At 38.4% G+C, this 27,931-nt stretch overlaps 1 protein-coding gene across 1 annotated transcript; it reads left to right on the top strand.

The window, feature by feature from the left end:
• Positions 1-103: 103 nt before the first annotated feature.
• TMCO1 (transmembrane and coiled-coil domains 1) lies at positions 104-27,097 on the top strand. Its single transcript, XM_039326006.1, has 7 exons — positions 104-276; positions 2,028-2,105; positions 5,513-5,572; positions 6,396-6,442; positions 18,742-18,809; positions 21,255-21,399; positions 26,311-27,097. The coding sequence occupies exons 1-7, from the start codon at positions 207-209 to the stop codon at positions 26,407-26,409; spliced, it is 567 nt and encodes a 188-aa protein (XP_039181940.1). The 5' UTR covers positions 104-206; the 3' UTR covers positions 26,410-27,097.
• Positions 27,098-27,931: the final 834 nt, after the last annotated feature.

Raw genomic sequence — 27,931 nt, 5'->3', positions numbered from 1 at the left:
CTTTTGTTGCTCTCGGGTCCAGCTGAGCCCCGGATCTCCTGCGCCCGCCGTTCCAATGCAACTCAAATAGATAGACATGCGCATAGTCCTGCAGGGAGTTCCGGTCAACTCGGAAGTTACGCACTCTAGAACGTAAATATCGATATGCTCTAGTCTCCGTTTGGGCCTAGTTTCCGGAAAGAAACTGTTGCTGCTGAATCTGCGAGATGAGTACTATGTTCGCTGATACTATCCTTATTGTCTTCATTTCGGTCTGCACCGCTTTGTTAGCAGAGGGTGAGTGGGGAAAGGGAAGGTATAATTCTCCGAGTGAGAAGGGAGGAGAACAGGATGGTGGCTACAGTTCAGGATCTTCTTCCTTTAACCAATTTTAATTGTATTTGTTGCAACTTCGTACACATTCAAGCAGTATTGGCATTGACATTCCATGATCATGCCAGAGTAGATTTTGGACTTCTGACGGGAAGCTGGCGGGATAAATATAGGGGCTCGAGTTCTTTCTGGTCGAGAGAATGGAAGTGGATGCTTGCATTGCAGCCAAAAGGGCAGCGGAATAGGGAAGGGAATCAGAAAGGTGCTGGATGACTTCTCAGGTGTTTCAGAAAGAGGTGCCCACCTGAAATGCCTCTTCCATCCACCTCAGACCTTGGCTGGTTTATTTTGCCAGGGAGGATTAAAATAGTCATATTTGAATTCCTTGATCCATTGCTTGGAGCTAAAAATAGTTAGAAATATAATTCTGTTCAGTCAAAACTATCACAATTGAAGTATCCACATTTATATGCAAATGACAATTAAACGTGCACGGTTTTGCTGGTGCGACAAATATTACTTCTCAGCTTGCTAACGAACTTGGGGGGAGGGGAAAGATTTGGAATGCAGACTTCAAAGATTAAGAAGCCAGATTGTGAGACTCAAGGACATTACACCAGGTGTCTGGCCAAACCTAAAGATACTTTCTCATAACAATATTTTTCCACTTGGTTGGGCAACCACCCAGAGGAAGGATTCAATGCTTTTACTATATGAGTTTGGGAGGAGTCTTGCTGGAATGTCTCACAGGTGTTTGCTTGGTTGGGTTTGTCAGTTGGAACATTGATATTAAACCAGAAAGAAAAATTTCTTCAAGGGGTCCTGAGTCCCTGCAAGCCTGTCTGGTAGCTTCTAGAAGAAATGTGAAGACTCGGGGGAAGATGGGCGGGATGGGTCCGGCGAAGAACGGCCAACCCATGGGCCAAATGGACTTTGGAGCTCATGTGATGATGACCTGCCAAAAGAAGCCACTGGCAGTGAGAGATGGGTTTGCGTTGACAGCAGAGGAGATACGGAAGATTGTGATGCCAAAGGCGGGTGAAGCTGAGTTCCCACTACTCTCCCCTGGGCTGGAGCCCACCCAAGTCCCGAGGTGGAAAGAGAAGTGAGCCACTGAGTGGGAAGACTTGATGCAATGGGGGTTTCTGATGGCCTGCTGCAGCCCATCAGTTGAGCAGCTGAGGGAGAAAGCCAGCAAGGAGACTAGAACTGCCTCCCAGAGTTGGATCCAGCCAGCCTGCAGTGGCTGTTTCAAAGATATTACCTCAGCCCAGATAGAGAATGGGACCCATGGCAGCCATAAGAGATCAGAATGTCTGGAAAGTGTTTGCTTGGTTGGTTTTGTTAGTCGGAACCTTGACATTAACCATAAAACATTAACCAGGTGTGAGACTTTCTTCTCACTATACAATCAAGGTTCTTATTACTTGTTATGCCAGATATGAATAACTAATGTTGGTTCAAGGGCCACATCAGGCTTTACGTTGCAGAATGCTAGCTGCAGTCCAAAAGTAAAAGGCATGGAGTTGAGTTTTAAATTATGAGAACAGACTTTGAATGTTTTAAGTGGTGAAATGGGCAAACCCCAATTAATCAAAATGCAAAAAAAAAAATGCTTTAGATATTCTGCCGTAGTGATAGAACCCACTGGTCTGAAGATTTTTGTGTTCCTGCCCAGTTGTTGTACATCTTTTTCTGTCTTATGTTTATTTCAGGCATAACATGGATTCTGGTGTATAGAACAGATAAGTATAAAAGACTGAAAGCGGAAGTGGAGAAACAGAGTAAAAAATGTGAGTATGTTTGCAAATAAATGCTAAATTTAGTCTTATCATAACTCAAATACTAATTATCATTATTATTATTATTATTATTAAGTTGAAAGGGACCTTGGAGGTCATGTCCAACCCCCTGCTCAGGCAGGAACCCTACACCATTTCAGACAAATGGCTGTCCAGTCTCTTATTAAAAACTTCCAGTGTTGGAGCATTCACCGCTTCTGGAGGCAGGTTGTTCCATTGGTTAATTGTTTTAACTGTCAGGAAGTTTCTCCTTAGTTCTAAGTTGCTTCTCTCCTTGATCAGTTTCCATCTGTTGCTTCTCATTCTGCCTTCAGGCGCCTTGGAGAATAGCTTGACTCCCTCTTCTTTGTGGCAGGCCCTGAGATATTGGAACACTGCTATCATGTTCCCCCTCGTCCTTCTTTTCGTTAAACTAGACATACCCAATTCCAGCAACCATTCCTTATATGTTCCTTATATGCTTCCTATATTAGTTCAAATTAAATCAAATATATTTTTATGATCTTTAATTGTGATTAATACTACAATATTATAGTATTATAGTAATTATACTGTAATAGTTTCATGTGAGACTAGTAAGTGTTTCTTGAAAAGGATCTTGATTTGTGAGTTATGTATTAAAGCAGAATCCCTCTGTGAATGGAGACATTGTAGGAGGAATGAATCTAAAGGAGCTTAACAGCACCTTTTCTGACTAACAATTTTTATTCAAAGGCTTAAGGTTTTATAAATTGTAGCTCATTTCAGTGCATACAGTGGCTATATTTTTATATACTAAATCAATCTAGCCACTCTATTTACTGTATTTTTTGAGCTGCTCAAGAGAATAATAGATATAATTTTAAAATTTAATAACAGAATAAATCAATAGCAGCATGAAATATTTTATCCTATAGAATAAGGTAAAACGAATTTATGGCATTATAAATTCACTCCAACAAATACTGTAGATATTGTTGGTATAATTTACAATTTAGGTTTGGCAATCTTGGAATCCTTTTCATCCTCAACTGCTACTGCTGATATTAAGTAATATGAAGAAGAGTTATAATTAATTGAGAAAGTATAGTGCAAAGTAGAATGGATGTTTCCAGTTAAAAATAATACATCACAGGATTGATTACATAGATCACAGGTGTCAAACTCACCACATCACTTGACGTGTTGTATCGTGACATATCGCGGCTGTAAGGACCCAACCCACTTTGCATCTTAAGAAGACAGAACTTTTGGAATATTTCTTCCAACAGGCATCTTTATTAAGAGAAAATGGTTGCAGGCGTTCTAGACAGGACCTGGGGCCCAAGCCCTACGGTTCAAGGTTTTAAGGGGTCCCCAGCAGCCCCACCCCACTATCGTTCCAGCGACAATCCCAGGGGTTACATTTCCACCCCCCTTTTCCTCACTGCCTGTGGAAGGGAGACTTCGAGATGAGTAGATGAAAGCTGCTGGCCCCATTGTTATGATTAGTCCTTTTGATGGTATCCACATTCAGTCCCTTTGAAGTTGTACCGAAGGAAGTGAGGGCCATAAAACCCCTTTGTTCACCCCCCTTCCCCTTCATCGTATGACAGAATCCAGAGAGGGCAGAAATGGGGTTTTCCATAGTCGATAACTAGAGATGAAATATAATTGGATTCTGACAACGACTCTTTTTGCATTGCTGACAATGGGGTGGGCACGGCTTCATATGATGAAACCGGCCTGTGGGCCGGCAGCTTGACACCCCTGACATAGATGATAATAAAAGACACTAAGAATTCGTAATCCACTTTTTTTGGGGGGGGGGGGATGATTGAATTATACAAAAATGGCTGTCAAATAGTGTATCCAACTTAAGCTAAATTGCCTGCCTACATCTTTTTGTTTACATTCTTATGTAAGGCTGAGTTACATTTTTTGGTAGACTGAGTTGTAGTTAGAGATCTTTGTGGTTGGTTTGTGATCTATATACAATAACCCCAGCAGCCAGTGCTCCCCAAATGAGATACATGTTGCAAAGGAATGGTATATAAAACAATAGCTAGCAAAGCTAGCTGGCAGACATATAAACTCTGCAATTTTATGTATATTCTGCATTTGTACATCTTACAAATGAGTTTTTGCAAAAATTTGCAAATTAACTGGGACTCTTTGATCCAAAATGAAGTAGAAAAGAAACTTCTGTAAGCAAGGTGAACATTAGAATGACAGTTTGGATGTATTTTGAGCTCTCAGGAATAATTTTCTCTCCCCCAACCTATCAATATGAATGGTAACTCCTGTACATCTGTAATTTGATAGTTCTTAAAATATATATACCAAGCAACAGTGCCTGCAAGTATTTATGAAACCTGCAGTCATATTAAAAACAATTGGAAGATTAATTAATTTTCTCCCAAATCAGTAAAGATTCTTCTTTCTCACAATTTTCTGTTATATGAAATTAAACAGGTGTAATCCAAACAGAAATGGTAACTTTAAATGCAAATATGTATATCAGATCTCTTTCGGAATGCTGCCATTCCAAGTGGAGGGGGATGGCTATTTGGGGTTTGAAGAATTTGTTGCTTTCCCTTTGATGTATTGGATCAATAGGGAGGGGGAATGGGCCATCAGGGCCATCTGGATGGACTCCTTTTCCGCCAGTTTCAGCTTAGGTCAGGCGCCAAGAAGACAAGGTCAGGCGCCAAGAAGACAACTTGTTATCACCTTCTCATCTTGGGAGTTTCCATAATACCATCAAGCCAGCTCCTGGTGGACTGGGGTTTTGGGATGGGATTTGAACAATTGGAAATTAGGCTAATGATTTGTGCAGAAACTGCAAACATTTTCCTTCAGTAAAAGATCCTTTTGAAATAACGCTTGTTTCAAGAGTCATGCTTTCCTAAATAGACAGCTGAGGCAGGACCTTACAATGCAATTCTTTCAAAAAATAAATATGGGATGTTCTTATAAAACCCATAAAATACACAGGAAACCTGATTCTGAACCTGCACATTTATTTCCCTGAAAATGAGCAAACTTCCAATAGAAGAGAATATTTTGAGCAAGTTTCATCTCTTTCCCTCAATAAGACCAATTGTGCTTGCAAATTATAATTCATTGCAAGATAAACTGATTTTGGCAAAGCAAGCATTCCCACAGCATGTTATTTTTTTAGTCTTTCATTTTCTGCTATAATTAGAAGACTGGGAAGCTTTTCTGGGTGGGGCAAATTGGTCTTCCTGCTATCTTCTATGAATTGCACAGGTAAATGAGACACACATTTATTTACAGATTTCCACTTATATACGCCCATAAACTACTCATAATATCTTTAGATTTTTGGTGTGGGTGCAAAGCAATGAGAAGAAAGGTGGCTTTCTAAGGAGGAATTGTTAATGAAAATAACTGACTGTGTTGTCTAATCTCTATAGTGGAAAAAAAGAAGGAAACAATAACAGAATCAGCTGGCCGACAGCAGAAAAAGAAAATAGGTAATGTCAAGTGCTGAAATTTATGTGTGCTACAGAAGAGAGGAGAGGAGAAGAGAATTCTTTATTGACCAAGTGTAATTGGACACACAAGGAGTTTGTCTTGGGTGCATAAGCTCACAGTGTACATATGAACGGCAAGTCATAGGTCATAAACATAGTTACAGTCATTAATCATAAGTTACAAATAACAATTGATAAATCATAAGAAATCAATAGAAGATAGGAAAAATGAGAAGAGGAAAAAAGATGAGAAATGAGACAGTGCTGTGGGAATTAAGTGTTAAGCAGAGTGATGGCACCGGGAGCGGGGGGACGATGACTATCTTCGTGTCTAATTGTTTTGGCATACAATGCTCTACAGCAGCATCCAAGCTACCAATTGGCAGAATATCAGGAGTGGGCAGTAAGTGTATCTAAATAGGACAGTAGCAGAGGCTACAGGAGACGCATACAACCCATGAGCTGCCTATGCATATTTTTTGTTTATGTTTTTCCCTGTTTTAAAACTGAACAGCAGTGACATAGTTCTTAATTCTGGAATGTAGTCATGAAGTTCAATTTGTACATAAATAGTTGTGACCTTCCATTTCCAGTTGGAAGTTTCCTTACAACACAGGGTTTATCAGTGCCTACAAAGTTTTGAAGAAAAGGGGACTCCATTGTATTATGTACGCTTTTAAGACATGGGTAGTTGAACTGAATCTTCAGACTTACCAATATACCTCTTTGTTTTATCATAAAATGTTTTAGAAGATGATACTTGGCTTATTGGAAGTAGGTTTCTGATTTTGTAAACTGGTCTAATATTTTTAATGTTTTTCAGAGAGGCAAGAAGAGAAACTGAAGAACAACAATAGAGATCTGTCAATGGTGAGTGTTACAAAAGAGGCTGGTCCTCTTCTATAGAATTATGAATTATTTATCTAGCACCGCACCAGACTTAATGAGAACCACACCAGAAGACCATTGGTAGATTTTGAGAGCTTTAATTTATTAAAATAAGCTTTTCACATCTCACATATATATCAAACCCCTTTTTTGTATTAGCCAGGTGCCAAATAGGCCTGGAAAATCCTCTTAGAGCTTCTTCGAGATGAACCTACAAGTAGTCCTCGACTTACAATAGTTTATTTAGTGACATTCAAAGTTACAATGGCACTGGAAAAATGGACTTATGACCATTTCTCACACTTATGATTATTGCACATCCCATGGTCATATGGTCAAAATTCAGATGCTTATCAACTGACTCATATTTTTGATGGTTGCAATATCCCGGGATCATGTGTTCCCCATTTGTGACCTTCTGACAAGCAAAATCAATGGGGTAGCTAGCTTCACTTAACAGCCATGTTACTAACTTAACAATTGCAGTGATTCACTTAACAACTGTAGGAAGAAAAGTAGTAAAATGGGGCAAAACCCACTTAACAAATGCTTCACTTAAGAACATAAATTTTGGGCTCAATTGTGCTTGTAAGTCAAGGACTACAAGATGTGGGTTCAGACTTCTTCTCTTGTATAAGTAATCCCAGATTACTTCAGCTTGATTACTGGGTTACCTTAGTTCAATTAGCTTGATTGCTGGGTTATATTATAGATCATATCATTCAGCAAAGTCTGTGCTTGTCCATCTGGTCAAGATGTTCTTTGTGATCATTCTTGGACCATAGGGAGTACCAGAAACTTGTCATAAAAACAATGATAAGACTTCTGTCTCTTCATAATTAATAATAGAAACATCTCATATCTTGATAGAATATTGAGCATGCATACTTTAAGGTTTTTTCAGTGTACCTTTTTAACAACATATAACTATAACTTTACAAAATTGAAATCAACATTCTAAAAAACCAATATTCTTAATACATTCTTCAATATTTCTTTATTCAAATTCAATGTAATCCTCAATTCCTAAAGACAAGTTGATTTTCAAATTGAGCAACTTTTGAATAAAAATAGCAGCTGCATTTATTAGAAGTGAGAAGTAGCCAGATTAAGCTATTTCTTTGTGTTTCAGTCTTATTTGTATGGTCTTAAAATATTCAACAGGATTCAGTAATGATGAATAATTGTCCGGTTCGCGGCGGTGCGGTTGAGCGAAGGGAGTCGTCCCTTCACCAATCGAGTTTCCCCTGCCGGTAGACTCCTTAGAGGGTCGAAAAGATGGTGTCCTCTGTGCACCGAATATCTCCTTTGGGCCGACAGGGTAAAGATCGGCCAGTAAAATGGCTGATCATTTAGCTGCGCCAACCGCAAGCCACAAGATCAACTAAGCAAACGGACCCACCGTGGAGAACTTGGTGAGACTTTCCTTTTACCTCTATTTTCTTTATGCCTGTGAAAAGGTTTTTTTTTCCCCTTTGGAATTACTCCCTTTTCTGATGAAGCGGCTTTTTAAATGGGGGAAGAGAAGCACAAAGGATTAAATTTATTTTTGTTTTATTGTTGATTTTATCTTTGGAGATTGGGAGCCTCAAGAAAGTTTTTTATAATATTTGAAGAATACTGTTTGCTTTTACCTTTATGGTGTCTGGAAGGATTGAAAATCTGATCACTTTTTTTTTTTTATTGAAAATTTTTCAAATTTTACAAGACAAATCCCCTCCCCAAACCCCCCCAGCCTCCCGTACCCTCCCCCAACTCCCCAAACCTCCCTAACCCTCCCCTGGACCTCCCAGAGTTGATTACGGGCTTATCCAAAATATTTCAAAAGAAAAAGAAAAAAAGAAAAAACTTAAAACATATATAAAACTTAAAACACATATAAATCCTAAACAAATCTTAATATTCTAAATTGAATAGATTATCTCTAAAAAGTAATAATCATTAAACACATTATAATATACTCTGAATATCTTCTAATCATGCTTATAATATTATCCACCATTCTATATAAATTCCTCCCAAAACACAATTTTAAGCACTACTTTCTTTGAACATCTATAACTATAATATAAAATCTAATATAAATCATAAACAAATCTAAATACATTTAGTTAAACAAGTTATACTCCCTCCAAAACACAAATTTAAACATAAACACAAATTTAAACATTACTTAAAACTTTAAACATTAGAATCCCCTTATACACATTTAATCAAATTCCATCTTAAAAATAGTAATAATAATAATTAGAAAAAAACAATAAATAAACCCAGACACTAAACACATTATAGTATATTCCAAACCTTCTAATATCATGCTAATATTATTATCATTTTTATAAACTCCCCAAAACACAAATTTAAACATTACTTAAAACTTAAAAAATCCCTTATACACATTTAAATCTTTATCAATAAGAAATTCCATCCACAATAAACACATTAAACATTTAAATCTTCACCAATAACAAATTCCATCCACAAAAAAAACACAATCCTTATCAGTCTCAATTGTCCATTTTCATTCTCCATCCATTATCATACTGATATTATTATTATCAATCTCGATTGTCCATTTTCATTCTCCATCCTTATCATTCTCTAATTTTGAATATTCGTCTTTAACCTTATCAAACTCAAGAGAAGTGCTTTGAGATCTGGCTTTAAAGATTGCTCCAAAATTTCTGGATCTCCCAACAACTCAGAAGCCAATACATGTGGGGATTCCTTAAACTCCTTATTCTGTTGGTCTTTTTCTTTACAATTATATGTTGCACGAATTGTCCTCTGCCCCTTCCTCTCAACTTGTTGAAACTCCTCAAGCTGAGATTTCCCATTTTTCATTTCAGACAACAATTCCATCCTTGAAGATTGCTCCAAAAGCTTTATAAGTCTTGCTTCTCCCACAGATTCAGAAACCACTAGATGTGAAACTTCCTTAATCTTCTTCTGTTGTTGCTTTTCTTTACAGTTATGTGCTACACAAGTTATCTTCTGCTCCTCAATCTGAACGTGTTGAGATCTCTCAGGCAAAGGTTCCCCAATTTTAGGGTCTTCAAACTGTAATTCTACATTCTTTTCTTCCAAGGTTTTAAACTTAATAGATGACGATGAACATACCCCCAAGACCGAAGTATAAAAATATTTTGCTTGAGAAGCAGTATTAAGTCTATAAGATATCCCCAGGTAGTTCACCACCATTCCAATCGGAACATCCCATCTGAACGAAATTCGTCTCTTTTTAAGTTCATTTGCTAAAAAAGCAAACTCCTTTCTTCTTCTTAAAATTTTAGATGGGATCTCCTTTAAAATTATAACATCTTGTGAAGCAATTTGAAATCTCTTCTTATAAAAAGCTTGTATAATTTCATTGCGTAGAGATCTTTTCCCAAAGTAAATTACCACATCTCTTGGCAAATTCTTTTGCACTGCCACCACAGAATTAACTCGAAATAATTTTTCAATTTCACTAAGTATTTCCTTTTTTTCTTTATTCAAAATCACAGCAAAGTCCTTTGCAACCATCTCTTTCAGATCTCCTTGCAAGGACTCTCCCAAGCCTCTAATTCTTAAGGCATATTCCATTTGTCCATATTGAAGCATAAGAATCTCATTTTCCATTTCCTTTTCCATACTTTCAATTTTTCCCTCCATTAATTCCACTTTTTCAACTACTTCTTCCACACGGGAATTCAACTTTTCAATAACAGAAGCAACTCCTTTTAAAGCCAAAACTATGTCTTGCCTCAAAATCTTGTTATTTTCCTCTAAAATCTTTTTCATTTCTGCCCTAATTTGAATTGTAACATTTCCCATCATGTCTTGCAAATCCTTCACAATTGCTGGTTGGACCACAGAAGAGGGTGAAACTATTGATTTAGGAACTGTAAAAGTCCCTGGACGCTTTGGAGCCATCTTAAAAAAAAAAAAAAACTTTACTCCTTCTTGAGAATTACAAAAATTCCTTCAAAAAAATCATAACTCCCTCAAAAGAAAATCTTTATAATGATAAAAAAGGGAGTTAGAAAAGAAGAAAAAAGAAAAAAGGAATTAAAATATCCGTTCCAATCATTAAAAAAAAAAGGGGGGGGGTAGAAAAAACACCAAAAAGCCTGCCTTTTAAAAGTACAAAAGACAAAGCAAAAAAGTCAAACAAAAACAATAATGTTTAAAAAGTTAAACAACAAAAATAATAATGCTTCTAAGATCCATCCAATCATTAAAAAGAAAAGAAAAGAGAAAGTAAAAGAAGCCGATTGCCATTCTAGCTTCCCAGAAAAAAAAACGCTAGAAAGTCTGCCGATCGCCATTTTACTTTCCCTTTCAGCACAAAGTAAAAAGTAAAAGGAGAGAATATAAACATGAAAATAAACCTTTAAACTTAAAATACATATAAAATCAAAGAAAGCAAAAAGTAAATCCTCTAATCAACTCTGTCCGCTTCTAAAAAAAACTCACCAGGTCCCTTTAAGCGCGGAGGTGATTGCAACGGCTTGTTTTGTCCCTAGGGACAAAAGCAGCTGGGAAGCGGAGACAGTCTGAACTCCGTGGGAGCACTCTGTCACCTCCCAAAAAAAGAAATTGGGGGTACATAAGAGGCTCTACCACTATTCAGACAACCCTCTTCCCCCCCTTTGCCCGGGAGGGGGATTTTGAACCGCTGAACAGCTGTTGTACGCTGTTCATAGCGATTCATTACACTTACCCAGGAGGACGGCTAGAAGGTAGCCGCCATCGCCGCGCAAATCCACCGGAAGTTCCGAAAATCTGATCACTTTTTGAGAGACTCTGGCAAATTTATTCATTGAACTTGCTACCTTTTCTTCGCTGGAAAAGCTTTTATTTTGTACAAAGTAAAAAGGCGAGGAAACTGGGAGGAGATGGATATTGTGATCACTTTTTACATATAGTCTCCTTTAAAAGGATAAAGATTTGAAAGATAACAAAGATGGAGGAAACCGGTGTAGATATTATTTATAAATATATTTTGGCCAAAATTTTGGAAAATACGGAGAAGATAATTGCCTGTTCAAAGGAGATTTCTTTGTTTCAACAAGGCAAAAGACAAGGACTAAGTGAAACATCAGTTTATACACAAGAGGCCTATGCCCTGCTTATCGAGGTGGAAGAAGTAAATCCACAGTTGGACAATCGATTTTGGAAAAAAGATTTGATATCAATGGACAAAGGACTTATGATAAGGAACTGGACGATCTTGTTTCAGAATGGCAAGCTGGTTTGCAGACACCATTTGAATTTGAGATAGAGAAAAAAACATGGGAAGAAGAGAATCATGTGATTAAAGAGGACGATATAAAAGAAAGGATTTTAAGTGAAATTTACTTAATGTTAAAAGAAAGAGGGAATGATGTTCTGCTAAGAGTCATTCAGATTAATCACACTAATTTAACAACATGTATAAGGGGAGCTTTCTTTTTGGAGTGTATAGTGTGGCAGGTGGAGGCCTGATTTTGGAAACCTGTTTGGACTAGAAAGAAGCCCAGAATAAGATACAAATATTAAATCTGATTATAGTAATGTGGTAAAGGCCTTATAGCGATTTGGATTGAGTTGGACTTGGATTTTGTTAAAAGGGCTCTATATGTTTTTAATATTAGAGATGGTATAATGAGAAAAGAACTAAAATATGGGAAATGATGGAATTAATTATTGGAGATTTGGAGACATAGTGAAAAACAATAGAAGATTGGTGAGAAAGAGAAGAATTTATTTTTGGAGTTAATAATGCTTAAATAAAAAAAGAATTGGGGCACCTGAATAGTAAATGAATATGTTAGTTTAAGATTCAATATTTGTAAAATTAAAAAAGCATAATACAGGATTTTTGCGATGGATAATGAGTTTGTAAACTTTTATTGATTAATGAAATTTATATAGAGTGACATATTCAATGACAATTTGTTTTAGAAATATTTTAATAAGCCTATAATAACATAAATAGACAGAGAATGTTAGTTTATTTTTAATCATATAACTTGGATGAAATGTTGTATTAGTGAATGAATTAGTTTTAGAAAGATATTGACTTGATTATAATGTTTTTAAGAAATGTAGTTTTATAGATTAAAATTTTTATTGATTAATGCAGTTAATGGTTAGATGTAGTGATGAATGAATTTATTTGAAAATGTATTAATTTGATTATAATATTCTATATAGATAGAGAGGGAATTTTTTAAGAAATACTGGGTATATACAGTGGGGCAAAAAAGTATTTAGTCAGCCACCAATTGTGCAAGTTCTCCCACTTAAAAAGATGAGAGAGGCCTGTAATTGTCATCATAGGTAGACCTCAACTATGAGAGATAAAATGAGAAAACAAATCCAGACAATTACATTGTCTGATTGGAAAGAATTTATTTGCAAATTATGGTGGAAAATAAGTATTTGGTCAATATCAAAAGTTCATCTCAATACTTTGTTATATATCCTTTGTTGGCAATGACAGAGGTCAAACGTTTTCTGTAAATTTTCACAAGGTTGGCACGCACTGTTGTTGGTATGTTGGCCCATTCCTCCATGCAGATCTCCTGTAGAGCAGTGATGTTTTGTGGCTATCGCTGGGCAACACGGACTTGCAACTCCCTCCAAAGGTTTTCTATGGGGTTTAGAGCTGGAGACTGGCTAGGCCACTCCAGGACCTTGAAATGCTTCTTACGAAGCCACTCCTTCGTTGCCTGGGCGGTATGTTTGGGATCATTGTCATGCTGAAAGACCCAGCCATGTTTCATCTTCAATGCCCTTGCTGATGGAAGGAGGTTTGCATTCAAAATCTCACGATACATGGCCCCATTCATTCTTTCCTGTACACGGATCAGTCATCCTGGTCCCTTTGCAGAGAAACAGCCCAAAGCATGAGGTTGCCACCCCCATGCTTCACAGTAGGTATGGCGTTCTTTGGATGCAACTCAGCATTCTCTCTCCTCCAAACACGACGAGTTGTGTTTTTACCAAACAGTTCTATTTTGGTTTTATCTGACCATAGGACATTCTCCCAATCTTCTTCTGGATCATCCAAATGCTCTCTAGCAAACTTCAGATGGGCCCCAACATGTACTGGCTTAAGCAGGAGGACATGTCTGGCACTGCAGGATCTGAGTCCCTGGCGGCGTAGTGTGTTACTGATGGTTGCCTTTTTTTTTTTTTTTTTTTTTTATTAAAAGTTTTATAAATTTTACAAAAAAGAAAAAATAATACAAAACAAGAGAAAACATATACAAAAAAATAAAACTAAACAATACATATATATAAAAAAAAAACCCCCACCCCTCCCAAAACCCCCCCCTCCCTTCCCCCCCCCCTGAGCTTCCCAGAGCAGAATATAGGCTTAAGAAGTAAAAATAAAAATTAAATTAAGAACTTTATATTTATATATATAAAAAGATTATCTATAATATATATAAAAATAAAACTTATGAAAAAACTATATAATATTTTTGTATACCCAATCTAAATTGTATAAATTTTATCCATTTATCCCAAACAGCAAGAAACTTCTCTTGCGTTTGTTGCTTTAAGAAAGCCGAAATCTTTGCCATTTCCGCCAGATAAGCTACTTTAAGAAACCATTCCTGCAATGTAGGCAAAGATTCCTTCTTCCAATATTGTCCTACTAACAGCCTAGCGGCTGTAATCAAATTTAACATCAAAACAACCTCCTTTGTATCACAATCTGTAACAATACCTAACAAAAATAATTGCGGAGTAAATTTTACCCTCCTTCTAAAAATTCTCTGGATATTCCACCATATTTTGATCCAAAATGCTTTTATCTCTCTGCATGACCACCAAATATGATAATAGGAAGCCTCCTTATAACCACATCTCCAACATTTGGGTTGCACGTCAGGGTACATATAAGACATTTTTTGTGGATCAAGGTGCCATCTATAAAACATTTTATAAAAATTCTCCCTTAAGTTCTGTGCTTGTGTAAATTTGACATTTCTCACCCAAATATTTTCCCAGGTGTCCAATGAGACTGGCTCACCAAAATTCTGCGCCCATCTTATCATACAATCTTTAATTAGTTCCGTTTCTGAATCCAATTCAACTAAAACCGCATAAATTCTCTTAATGTGGGTTTGTCTTGAATCCTTCACTTGCTTGATAAGATTTTCATCTTCTCTAAGAAAACCCACCTTACAATCCATCTTCCATCTGTCTAATAATTGCCTATATTGGAACCAAGAATAAATAAAGTTTTCTTGCGCTAACTCTTCCCGTGATTTTAATTGCCAGTTTTGTCCATCCCATTTAAGTAACTGTCTGTAAGACACCATATCCATTTTAACCCCTCTTTTTATTGCTTCTATCGCATGCCAAGGTATAGCCCATAATGGTACTTTGAAATCACTTTTATAATATTTTCTCCAAATCCTAAGTAAAGAAATTCTTAAGATATGAGATTTAAAAGCCCAATCCATTTTTTTATTGAATATTAAATAGGCATGCCACCCATAAAGTAAATCCCATCCCTCTAGATAAAGTATCTCAGATTTGTCAAATTTACCCAATCACTGATTAGTGTTAAAACCACCGCATCATAATATAATTTCAAAATTGGTACCTTAAGTCCACCCCTCTCACGGAAGTCTTGCATAATTTTAAACTTAACCCTTGGCTTTTTCCCTGCCCAGATAAATTTATTAAGACCCTTCTGCCACTCATTTAAATTAATCTCATTTTTCAAAATTGGTAACATTTGAAACAGAAAAAGAAACTTGGGTAAAATATTCATTTTTATCACTGCAATTCTTCCCATGAGGGATAATTGCAACTTTTCCCAGTTCTTCAAGTCCTTCTGTACCCTGACCCACAACCTTTCATAATTATTTTTAAATAATTTTACATTAGAAACAGACAACATCACCCCCAAATATTTTACCTTATTAACAATCTCAAAACCCGTCAGGTTAGTCAAAATCTGCTTCTCCTGACTAGACATATTTTTAGGTAAAATTTTGGTCTTATTTACATTAATCTTAAAACCCGAGACCAAGCCATAATGATGAATCAACTGTAATAAGTTTACTACAGAATAATCAGGTTGCGACAAAGTAACAACCAAGTCATCCGCAAAAGCTCTTAACTTATATTCTTTTTTATTAACATATATTCCTTTAATTTCCTGAGACTCTCGAATTTTGATCAATAATATTTCCAATGTTAAAACAAACAACAATGGCGATAAAGGACACCCCTGTCTAGTACCTTTCTCTATTGTGAAAACCTCCGAAAGACCTCCATTAACAATAAGTTGTGCTGTTTGTTTTTGATATATTACCTTAAGGGCTTGTAATATGTTTTCACCAAAATTCATTTCTTCCATTACTCTTAGCATAAAATGCCAATTCAATTGGTCAAATGCTTTTTCAGCATCTAAAAATATGAGCCCTGCAGGAACTTGGTTGTTCTTATCTAAGTATTCTAATAGATTAATAATTTGTCTAACATTGTTTTTCATATACCTTCCTGTTATAAACCCTGATTGATCTTTATGACTGATGGTTGCCTTTGTTACGTTGGTCCCAGCTCTCTGCAGGTCATTCACTACGTCCCCCTGTGTGGTTCTGGGACTTTTGCTCACCGTTCTTGTGATCATATTGACCCCACGGGGTGAGATCTTGCGTGGAGCCCCAGATCGAGGGAGATTATCAGTGGTCTTGTATGTCTTCCATTTTCTAATTATTGCTCCCACAGTTGATTTCTTCACACCAAGCTGCTTGCCTATTGGAGATTCAGTCTTCCCAGCCTGGTGCAGGTCTACAATTTTGTTTCTGGTGTCCTTCAACAGCTCTTTGGTCTTTGCCATAGTGGAGTTTGGAGTGTGACTGTTTGAGGTTGTGGACAGGTGTCTTTTATACTAATAACAAGTTCAAACAGGTGCCATTAATACAGGTAATGAGTGGAGGACAGAGGAGCCTCTTAAAGAAGAAGTTACAGGTCTGTGAGAGCCAGAAATCTTGCTTGTTTGTAGGTGACCACATACTTATTTTCCACCATAATTTGCAAACAAATTCTTTCCAAATCAGACAATGTGATTATCTGGATTTGTTTTCTCATTTTGTCTCTCATAGTTGAGGTCTACCTATGATGACAATAACAGGCCTCTCTCATCTTTTTAAGTGGGAGAACTTGCACAATTGGTGGCTGACTAAATACTTTTTTGCCCCACTGTATGTACTATGTTATTGCTTGTTTTTTTAAAAAAATGGATCACCATGTTTCCACGTGGGTTCTTAAACTGTGTTGGTGTAAAATGGAAAACTAATAAAATTGTTTTGGAAATAATAATTGACTTACTAAGTCTGAGGAGCAGATATTAGAGATATACACAACCTACAGTGAAGATATGAAGACTAGATATAGTTTGGGGAATGGAAGAGAAATAATCCATGAATGATCGAGGGAATAAAGCAGTCCACTGAAAAAAAAATAGGCATCATTTTAGAATCAGAGTTAAAAAGGGCCAATGAGATCATGGAATACCACAATCTGGTGATCATAGGAAGCCAAGGTTCTGAATTAAAGAATTCCAAGATACCTGTGCTGTCTGTTCTTATCTGGTGAAGAGAACCTGCACCTCCTTGGGTAATTGGTCCATTGATCAAACTGTTAACAGGAGGTCAGGATTTGTTCTGTCTCATTCCAAAGGACACAAAATGGCAAAACAGATTTAAGTTACAAAAAGTCAGATTTGGAATGAATGTTAGAAAACAGACCTTCTTAACAACAGAAGAGTTGGGCAGTTAATAGTGCTGATAGACTACTAGATACCCTCAAGTAGAGGCTATTCTCTCTGGAGTGCTTTACTTTGGATCCTACACTGAACAAGACATTGGAATTGAGGTGCTGAATACAGTAGCCAGTCCAAATCTATGATATTGGGCTTTCTGCTATAGTGGTTCAGCTTAATTCAAATATCCAAATCTCTCCAGGTAGAATTATCAGATTTTACTTGGAAACACATTCCTAATGAGATTTAGCTATTCTGAGTTTTCTGCCTTTTAATTTTTTATTTTTTTTTAAAGGGAGCCAGTAAACATTTGAGGTTCACAAATGCCTTTGATATTGCCAGTTCCCAGACCAGGACTGGAAACAACCCTGTGCTTAATTCAGTAATTTTAAAGTATCCTGGATAGGTCATTATAATAGTATTAATTGATAAACAACCAACCCTCAATACTAGCTAGACAGTATAATCCTTCTTTAGATTATTACTTTTTAAATTGAAGAGAAACTTTAATTAGACAAAATAGATCAACAAGATTGTTATCTGGGATTGGATGATATGATTATATGATAGCAGGTTGTTTCACACTCTGATTTAATGCAGTGGAATTGATTTTTAAAGCCATAAATGATTTGACTACCTGAATAATCATGAAATGTACATACTTGGTTGCTATGATATATTCTTTGGTGCCAGATAATTTTAACATTAACATTAACCATAGCATTTCTTTTTATTTTAAAAGATTTGTGTCAGAACCCCCAATTATTAATCCCTCATATTTTCTGTGTTTTAACTGTTCGAGTTCTGCATTTCTCCTATGGGGGGGGAGGAGAAAGGCCAGGGGGCTTTGTAATGCACGTAGAATGCTTCCTCTATCTGCTTTGATGTATCATCTTTGGGGTGTGAAAGGAATGCCTTGGGACCATCTGTCTTATCTCATTACGGAGAGAGAAAACAGCAAAGACCTAAGAACCTTGAGAGAGGACCTTATCGGTTCATTTCCCACAGTTCGACGTCACCTATGGATTGGCCTGTTTGAACCGACCAGATGGACAGTTGGGGTGGGGTTATTATTTTGCAGGTTTTACATATTGATTCGGGCAAGAAGCCCTCAGATCCTGCCTAGCTTTCTTGCTGTCTGTACCTGCCAATAAAAGTTCCTTTTGAAATGATACAAGTTTCAAGAGTTCTGCTTTCTTGGTAAGGAAACAGAGGCAGGTCCTTACAATTTATATGGCTGCTCATCTTAAAACTCTGGGTGGCTAACAACAATAAAACTGTAAAAACCATAAAACATCCCCCCTTTAAAAAATTGACTCAATCAATTTCCCAGGGTGCCCCAACAATTCTCTGCAGACTCCATCACTTTTATCCCATTGCCTAGTGAAAAGCCAGGTTTTAATGGTCTTCCAGAAGGCTAAGAGGACGGGCCCGCCAGATTGCTTTGTAAATCCCTTTCTTTCCTACTTCGGATTCTTATTTATCAAACAGTCATGTTTTCACTTTTTTTTTTTAATTGCAGGTTCGCATGAAGTCCATGTTTGCCATTGGTTTTTGTTTCACTGCTCTGATGGGAATGTTTAATTCCATGTAAGTGATTACTAATGCTGTTTTTACTTTAAATTACTTTAAAAGTGAGGGGTGAGCTTTGTTGTTTTCTTGCAGACATTTCATTAGGTAACATCATCAGTGCTAATAAGAAACAGGATTTGCTCTCAGTTTATATTCTAGTGCACAGCGCTCTCTCTCTCTCTCTCTCTCTCTCTCTCTCTCTCTCTCTCTCTCTCTCTCTCTCTCTCTCTCTCTCAGAGAATAAAACATTAAAAACTGAATATTTTTTGTAATTGTTGTTCTAAGCTGTCCACAGTTGTTGGATATGAGATGAGTGGCAAATATATTTCAAAATAAAATGTATTTTACTAAAAGCCAAGCGGCTACAGTACATCAAAGCCAGAATTGAGGTTTTGTATATGAAAGCTTCCCAGTTAACTTTCCCTTTCTTGTTTCACTCCCCTATTTCCCATTTGTATAGTCACATTCAAACAAGTTGCTTTGGTAACTGTCCCTGCAAAGGCAGGTTAGATCTTGAGTGTTACATTCCATTTCCCAAGCACATGGCCTTGGAATGATAAACCAATGTCTCAGGATGGTAGTAAGCTTAGTTTTGGTTTCCCTGTTCCCCCACCTCTGGTTCTTCCAACTCCCTCTCCCCGCAGTTTATGGCAGGGTGGCATCTAGTGAAACAGGTCTAGAGCGAAAGATGACAGTTCTGATATTCACACACACACACACCCTTGAAAAAGGGCTAATCATAAGGGAAGAAAAGAGAAAAAAGAGTATTAGGGCTTCAATGAATTTTATCAGGGTATTGGTTGTGGAATTTGCAAAGTAGGCATGGGGAATCACATGTTGGGCATTGACCCACTCTGTCTCACAGGGCGGAAAATTTTTCCAGGTACTGGAGCTAGCCCTGGTGGATCCACGAGTCAAGAATTCCTTCATCTCTTAAGTTTTGTTCCCCTTCAATTAAGATTGGGGCCAGTGGCAGCTTCATTGCAGGGCACAAGGGAGACGCAACTGCGGGCTTTAGAAGGCTGTAGTGGAAAACAGGATGGATGCGCCTGAGATTTTGGGCCAACTTTAATTCAACTGTCACTAGATTGATGTCCCTGATAGTGGGGAAAGGACCGACATATTTTAGTTCCAATTTCTTCTAGGGTTGCCTGGATTGCAGGTACTTGGTGGAGAGGAACACTTTGTCTCCAATTTTGAATTCCCTCTGGGATGGTCTCTTTTTGTTGGCGTATCTTATGATTCTCTCGCGTGTTCCTCTGCCTTGCGAACAACTGGTCATGTGTGTTTTAGCCTTGGGATACCCCATTGCTTACTTTCCTCCATGTAAATGTAGTTCCGTTAAGGACTACACATTGAGTGCACTTGTCAGCCAGTTATGAATCCATCTGGTAGTGATGCTGTCTAATCCCATTTTTCTGCTTATTGTCTAAAATTATAATTTTAACAAATTTGTAAATCTCTTGTTCATCTACCTCAGCGGTTCTCAACGTTTGTGTGACGGCAACCCCCGTCACACAAACGGCATGCGCATGCGCGGCGCGGCGTGCATGGGGGAGGGGCCCCCATGCGCGGCATGCATGCACGGTGGCGCCCCCATGCGCGGCGGCGCCCCCCGGAGGCTCGCCGCCCCCCCATGCACAGCGCGCATGCGCCGCGGCGCCCCCCGGAGGCGCGCCGCCCCCCCATGCACAGCGCGCATGTGCGGCGGCGCCCCCGGAGGGGAGAAAATGGCGGATCGCCACCTTTGGCGACCCCCGAAAAGTGGTCGATCGACCCCAAATGGGGTCACGACCCATAGGTTGAGAACCGCTGATCTACCTGATTCTGTTCCTTCACATTTCTATATCTTTTTTTTCTATTTATTTTGCCCAGAATTGTTAAAAAATGCATTTTTAAAAATGATTAAGCAGAGGTCAAAAGCACAAGAAGGAAGTTTTGCTACGCCTCATATCACAAGGCACTCAACGTATTGCAAAGTTGGATCTCACTAATTTACTCCATCTATCATACAGTTCAGAAATAGCACCATGTAACCATGAAATGATATCATATGGGAAATTTGACTCAAAAGAGTAGGAAGAATTGTCAGGAACTTGTTGAAAAAATGGATTTGTAGAATTATTTCACAACAGCTTTAAGAATCTTGCCCCTGATTGGCAGAGGTTTGTAGTAAGTGGTGATGATTATGTGGAGAAGTAAAAGAACAGCTACCAAATCTTATTTCAAGGATATTTTCCTGTTTAATTTATTAAAATATCCATTTATAAACTAAGATTATGGAGGTGGAAATGTTACTCTTTATTCTGTCTTTGTAATTTTATGTTTTGCTCTAAATATAATGTTCTTTGATTAATGTGCAGCAAAATATTGCCTAGAAACAAAATATTTATTATCTGTGTTGAAATTACTCTGCAAATAATTTAAACTGCTGTATAACCAAATCCTTTTCGCTTTTTGCAGATTTGATGGAAGAGTGGTTGCAAAACTTCCATTCATACCACTTTCCTACATTCAGGGTTTGTCTCATCGTAATCTTCTGGGTGAAGATTGCACAGATTGTTCCTTCATCTTTCTCTATATTCTCTGCACTATGTCTATTCGGCAGGTAAGGAAGGGCTGCTTTGGGTTTTACTTTTGCGGATGAATAACCATAACTTGTATATAACTGGAGAATTAGAAGCAATGACTGGTGTAGTTTGCTACTGATGGATATGTTGTGTAAACATTTTAAAATTTCAACAAAATGGAACACTTGGCTATATTTTTCTCATTTTTTGGTGTCTATGCCTGTGAGTTTGTGTATTTTATGTTTATGTATGTATGTATGTGCTGGAATAGGAATAGGGAAACCTAGATTCTAATCAGAAGCTGGCTGGGTGACTTTGGACCAATCATTGTTTCTGGATTCTAGACTCTTTATCCTATGTGTCCCTGAGTGTAGATTATAATCCATTACCTTCAAATTATCATCCCAAACCATCATCATCCAGTGTATTGATTTGGGAGGAGGAAAATAGTTATCATCACCATTATCATCATCAGGAATCAAATGTAATCCTAGAATGTTTGTTGTGCCTTTGCTACTATATGTTATATTTTTAGTAACTGCCTTTCTTGTTTGGTATCTTAAGGAAACTCCATTATAATACATTAGGATTCCAACACTAATTCTGAAAAGCTAGGGATAATTCAATTTATTCTAAGTTCAGAAATATGTTTTGTTAAATTGTTTATTAAAAGCAAAGCCAATTAATTTTATTGGAACAACTTCAATTCCAATACATATTTTCTGAAATATTGAGGATTGTCAGAATCCAATTATATTTCATTTCTAGTTATCAACTATAGAAAACCCCATTTCTGCCCTCTCTGGATTCTGTCATATTACGAAGGGGAAGGGGGATGAGCAAAGGGGTTTTATGGCTCTCACTTCCTTCATTAAAACTTCAAAGGGACTGAATGTGGATCTCACCAAGAGGACTGACCATAACAATATGGCCATCAGCTTTCATCTACTACTCTCTGAAGTCTCCCTTCTGCCGGCCGTGAGGAAAAGGGGGTGGAAATGTAACGCCTGGGATTGTCGCTGGAAGGAAGGTGGGGTGGGGGCTGCTTGAGAACACTTAAAACCTTGAATGGTAGGGGTTGGCCCCTCAGGTCCTGTCTAGAATGCCTGCAACCATCTTCTCTTAATAAAGATGCCTGTTGGAAGAAATATTCCAAGAGTTCTCTCTTTTTAAGATGTAAAGTGGGATGAATCCTTACATTAGACAGGACCTGCAGAATTAGTCCACCTGGAAGGGAGAACCTTGCCGGGGGACTTTGCAAAAATTACCATGTCAGACGACAGAGCAGGAAAAGGAGAAAACTCCCTGGAAAGGGAGCCGCTGCCCCGACTGAAACCCTGCCAGATGTCAGGATCTGAGAGGTCAAATTCCTCAGGAGAAGAGGTGGTGAGACACGGGACCACAAACCTTGGTGGTCAATGGGCATTGGAAAGAAAGGCAAGTGGGAAAAGAAATCAAGAAAGGTAACCCTGAGACGGGGGACCAACCAACCAGAATGGAAGCAGGAGATGGGGAAATCCCTACACGCAAGTGAAGAGGAAGGGAACTGGGCACCATACTCAGGCTGGATCCTATAGAAAGCTATCGGCCCGATGAAGAGAACCCTCAGCTCCCTAGGAGAGGAGAATTCTGAGCCCTACGGCCACACCAGCTCCTGAAGCCGCAACTGGAGAGACACTGAGGGGGAAGTGGAACCTGCAGCCCCGGGGACGTCTGCTGATCCAGTAGTCCCCACTCCCCGCCGACCCGCAGAGGGTGATCTCGATAGAAGACACTACCACCGACAATGAAGGCATAGATCCATTCAAAGACTCCCGCCACTGGACGTGAGATTCAAAGGGGAGCTGACATGCTTGGGGTTTTTCCTAACCCAAGTCCTCAGCTGCATGGAGGAATATGGGCAGCACATCCCCAGAGACAAAGCCCGTATCTGGATCGTGCAATCTGCTCTGGATGGGCTGGCCACATATTGGGTGGTGCACAACTCCAGTGCCCCAAGCTCAACGATTTCAACCATTTCATGTCCTCTGAGAAGGCGATTTGAGGACCCCCTGGCTGATCACAAAGCCCGCGAAAGGCTAAAAACGATGAGGCAAGGCAACCCCCCCCCCCGTAGTCGAATATACGCAAGAATTCCGGGCCATTGCCAGCAATTGAACTGGCCGGAAGACATCCTCCTTAGCCATTTCAAAGACGGGCTGAACTACGACCTATATGACGCTTGCCTGCCCCGAGGGGACCCACACCAACTTGATGAATGGTATGTCCTGGCAGAGGAAGCAGAGATTGACATACTGAAGAGGCACCGCCGAGGAAAACAATGGAGCCGCTCACCGCCTGAGTTGACACGTGAACCAGTGAAACCATCGGCTACGGCCACGAAGCAAATGGGGTGTTTCAAGTGCAGGAGAGAGGGGCATCGGGCTGTAGAATGCCGCTCAAAAGCCCCCAGCACAACCCAGACAGATCACCGGCCAGCAAATCCAGGAAGTCTCCAGCTAAGGCAAAAGAACCTGCCATGAGAATGATGGAAGCTGTGGAATCCCCCACCTCTGCTCATCGGGGGAAAGAACTCCAGCCTACACCGCAAGGCCGGTGAACGCCTCAGACGATAGCTCAGAGGGCGAACCCCTGGTAAGTGGACGCATCGCACCCATCTTCAAGACAGTGACTATATTAATTCCCCCCATGCCCGAAGCTGTGAAGGTGAAAGCCTTAATAGACTCTGGCTGCACCCAGAAATACTACCAGAAATACCAGAGGAATAGAGAGATCTTGCTGAAGTTTTCAGTGAGGAGTGGGCAGATGAGCTCCCCCCCCCCCGACCCACGGACTGTGCCATTGAATTCAAGCCTGGGGCAAAGCTCCCGAAGCCCAGATTATACTCCATGAGCCCAAAGGGGAAGGAGGAAATGGAAAGATTCATAAAGAAAAACGTAGAAAGGGGGTTCATTGAGCCAGCCAAGCCTAAAGTGGCCACCCCAGTCCTCTTTAGAGAGAAGAAGGATGGCTCTTTACACTTATGCGTAGATTATAGGCTCCTGAATACAATCAGTGAAAGCAACCTATACCCCCTGCCCCTCATGAAGGATGTGTTGTCACACCTCTCGAAAGGGAATTTTTTTTTTACTAAACTAGACCTAAGGGAAGCTTACTATCGCATGAGAATTAAGGAAGGGGATGAATGGAAGACCGCATTTAACTGCCCAATGGGGTGCTAACAATTCAAAGTCTTGCCATTTGGATTACGAGGGGGGCCTGCAGTATTTATGCAATTAATCAATGACGTTCTAAGGGAGCACCTATTTAAGGGGGTCCTGGTTTACTTAGACAATATTCTTATCTTTACCGAATCAAAAGAGGAATATGACAACCTAGTCAGCGGTTTTAAAGAAACTGCGAGCCACCCACTTATATGCCAAACTCTCTAAATGCGAATTGCACCAGGAAAGGATAGACTACCTAGGTTATCTCATATCCCCACAGGGCATTGAAATGGACCCAGAGAAGGTCAGAGCAGTATTAGAATGGGCACCACCCCGCACAAGAAAGCAACTGCAAAGTTTCCTGTGCTTTGCAAACTTTTACCGCCAATTCATCCCCTCATTTGCCCAGATAGCCCTGCCCCTCACAAACTTACTAAAATCGAAGGGAGCATCCTCAGTAAAACCTAGCCAGCCACTAACATGGACAATGGAATGCCAAGCAGCATTTGAGAGATTAAAGAGACTTTTTTCTGCTGAACTAGTACTGAGGCACCCAGACATGGATAAGCCCTTCGTAATACAGGCAGATGCAAGTGATGTGGCAGTGGGGGCTGTACTATTACAAGAAAACGATGAAGGGGTATTGCAACTCTGTGCGTATACATCCAAGAAACTCATGGAAACGAAGCAGCGCTGGCCTGTGTGGGAGAAAGAGGCATACGGGATTTGGTGGTCATTTCTCAACGTGGCACCAGTTCCTTGAAGACAACAAAATCCCTTTCCAGGTGTGGACAGACCACAAAAATTTGGAAGCCCTGAAAACACCCAGGAAGCTCAACCCCAAGCAAACCTGCTGGTCCCAGCATTTTCACCAGTTCCAGTTTACGCTCAAGCATTTGCTTGAATACATACATAAAACCTTGAATGGTAGGGGTTGGCCCCTCAGATCCTGTCTAGAACGCCTGCAACAATCTTCTCTTAATAAAGATGCCTGTTGGAAGAAATATTCCAAGAGTTCTGTCTTCTTAAGATGTAAAGTGCAGGGTCTTGCTTGAAAAGACATTTTACTCAGACTAACTTGGATAACAAAATTTGGCAAAATCCAAATTCTAATTCGATTTGTATGTGTTTCAGAGAAAAATTGAATAGTCAAGGTAGTTAACAGTATTAAGTGAATCAGAGCAAATAAAAATTTCAAAATATAAAGTACAGACATAAAAATAAATATTATATGATATAATATATACTACGCTATACTATATAATAAATATTTGATAATTAGAAGGTGGTAACACTTAGCTAGGAATTCCTAAATTGAGTGCTTCCTAAATTGAAAAGTTGGGAAAACAGGAGAAAGCAATAGCAAATCATTTCTCTAATACTATAAAGAAAATTGAATAGATGCAATAACCAGGAATTGAAATTATTAAATCAATCAGCTTATTTGTATACTGGAATTTAAATCTTTTTATCTCCTTTATTTCTTACAGGAGAATATAAATACTGAAATTATACTTAATTGTACTTAATAATTGCATTTTTTTTATTTCTTGATAATCAGAATGGTACAGATTAAGCACACCTACTTTTTCAGTTCATAAATGTGTAAGTATAAATGAAGCTATCAGTTATTTGAGGTTGATTAACAATGTTTGCATATGGTTTTGACTATTTATTAAGGGAAAACTTGCTTTATTTTAAATACACTACTCAGTTCTTGTGTCTTTTTTGCTCCTTTATCAGAATATTCAGAAGCTGTTGGGTCTGGCTCCTTCCCGAGCTGCCACCAAGCAAGCTGGAGGATTCCTTGGCCCCCCACCTCAAGCTGGGAAGTTCTCCTGAAATAAGAAAAATAATTTTATCTCTCTTGCCAATGAAAATATTTAAAAAATATTCAGATTTTATAGAAACGTTTCTAAAAATATTTTGGTACCCAAGATATCTAGTAACATCTGTTTTATGAATTGAACCATATTGAATAGATATCTTTGGTTGGCTCTCAGTTTCCAGGATGGACGAAAAGTACTTTCATGAAGATTTTAAAATCTAGAAAAGCTTGTAAGAATACATATTGAACTTAAAGATGGGATGGTGATTCACATAAAGTTGGAGTTTTTTAAAGACATGATTCCACTCTTACTGATAAACAAAGAAGAATTTCCATTATCTCTAGCTATTTGTCTTCCCTCTTGTTGCCATTTTTCAAATGTTAATTTAGTCCAACATTAACTGGATTTCTCTAGGAATTTATAAGAAATATCATACATTATCACAATATTTGATATTAATGGATAATGGAGGCTTTATTAAATTATGACAGAAAATTTGTCAGGAGATAATTAACCTCCATTAATTATTGTAATTTTTATTTATTTTATAGAAATAATCAACAATTTTTTCCTCAGAGAATATTATTTGTTGTTGATTTGTTTTTTGTTCCACTGTCTCAATGTGAAAGTGGCGAGGAGGAAGAAGTGGAGCAGTGTCATAAAGGGAAATGTGATATATTTCAATAAGTATGCTTCACTCTTGTCAATTGATAACCTTTTTGATATTTCTAGATGTTTATTGTATCTCCTTTATTTTCCCTTTTGAAAGCTAAAGATGCCCATCTCTTTTAGCCATTCCTCACTGAGCTTGGTTTCCAGAAACATTATTACCTTAGTATCTCTTCTGAAACCATTCCAACTTCTGCAATGTCTGTTTTATAGCATGATATTTAGGACTGGACTCAATCTTAATTGTGGTCCATTCAGCGCTGAATATAATACAAGTACCGTACTACCTGTTTTGATCTGGATACAGTGCCTCTGCTAATACAGCTTACCCCTCCACTAGCTGCATCACACTATTTATTCTTGTTTATCTGGCTGTTCACTAGAAAGGTGAATCTTTACAGTTGTAGCTAATCTGCTTAGGTAAATGTCATCTGCAAATATTGTGGATGTCCAATGCTATTCTAGGTTCATTTATAAAGATACTGAAGAGTATCGGACCCTGAAAATCCCATTATTTCTCTCCAGGATAGTGTGGAGCTATTCATGTGTATTTTTGGGTAAAATTGTTTATCCAGTTGCAAATCCATTAGATCAGGGCTTTTCAACCTTTTCACCCGTTGTACCACTTTTAGGATAAGGCAATATCTGAGTACCACCAGTCGCCTAGCAAGGTGTCAAAAACTTGACCAAAAAAAGAGGAAAAAAGTGATAAAATACTGGTAGTCCTCAACGTACAACAGTTTGCTTAGTGACTGTTCAAAGTTACAACGGCACTGAAAAAAGTGACTTATGACCATTTTTCGCACTTATGACCATTTCAGCATCCCCAGGGTCACATGATTTACATTCGGCTGCTTGGCAACTGT

The sequence above is a fragment of the Crotalus tigris genome, unplaced genomic scaffold (assembly GCF_016545835.1).
Source record: "Crotalus tigris isolate CLP2741 ecotype Arizona unplaced genomic scaffold, ASM1654583v1 scf7180000024339.11422700, whole genome shotgun sequence".
Taxonomy (NCBI): Eukaryota; Metazoa; Chordata; class Lepidosauria; order Squamata; family Viperidae; genus Crotalus; species Crotalus tigris.
Note: the sequence above shows the minus strand (reverse complement) of the source record. Positions and strands in the feature narration are given on the sequence as shown.

Coding starts and splice junctions, on each gene's coding strand:
- TMCO1 (XM_039326006.1), top strand. CDS start 207: ATGAGTACTATGTTCGCTGATACTATCCTTATTGTCTTCATTTCGGTC. Junction 2,106..5,512: donor GGAGAAACAGAGTAAAAAAT/GTGAGTATGTTT, acceptor TAATCTCTATAG/TGGAAAAAAAGAAGGAAACA. Junction 5,573..6,395: donor ACAGCAGAAAAAGAAAATAG/GTAATGTCAAGT, acceptor AATGTTTTTCAG/AGAGGCAAGAAGAGAAACTG.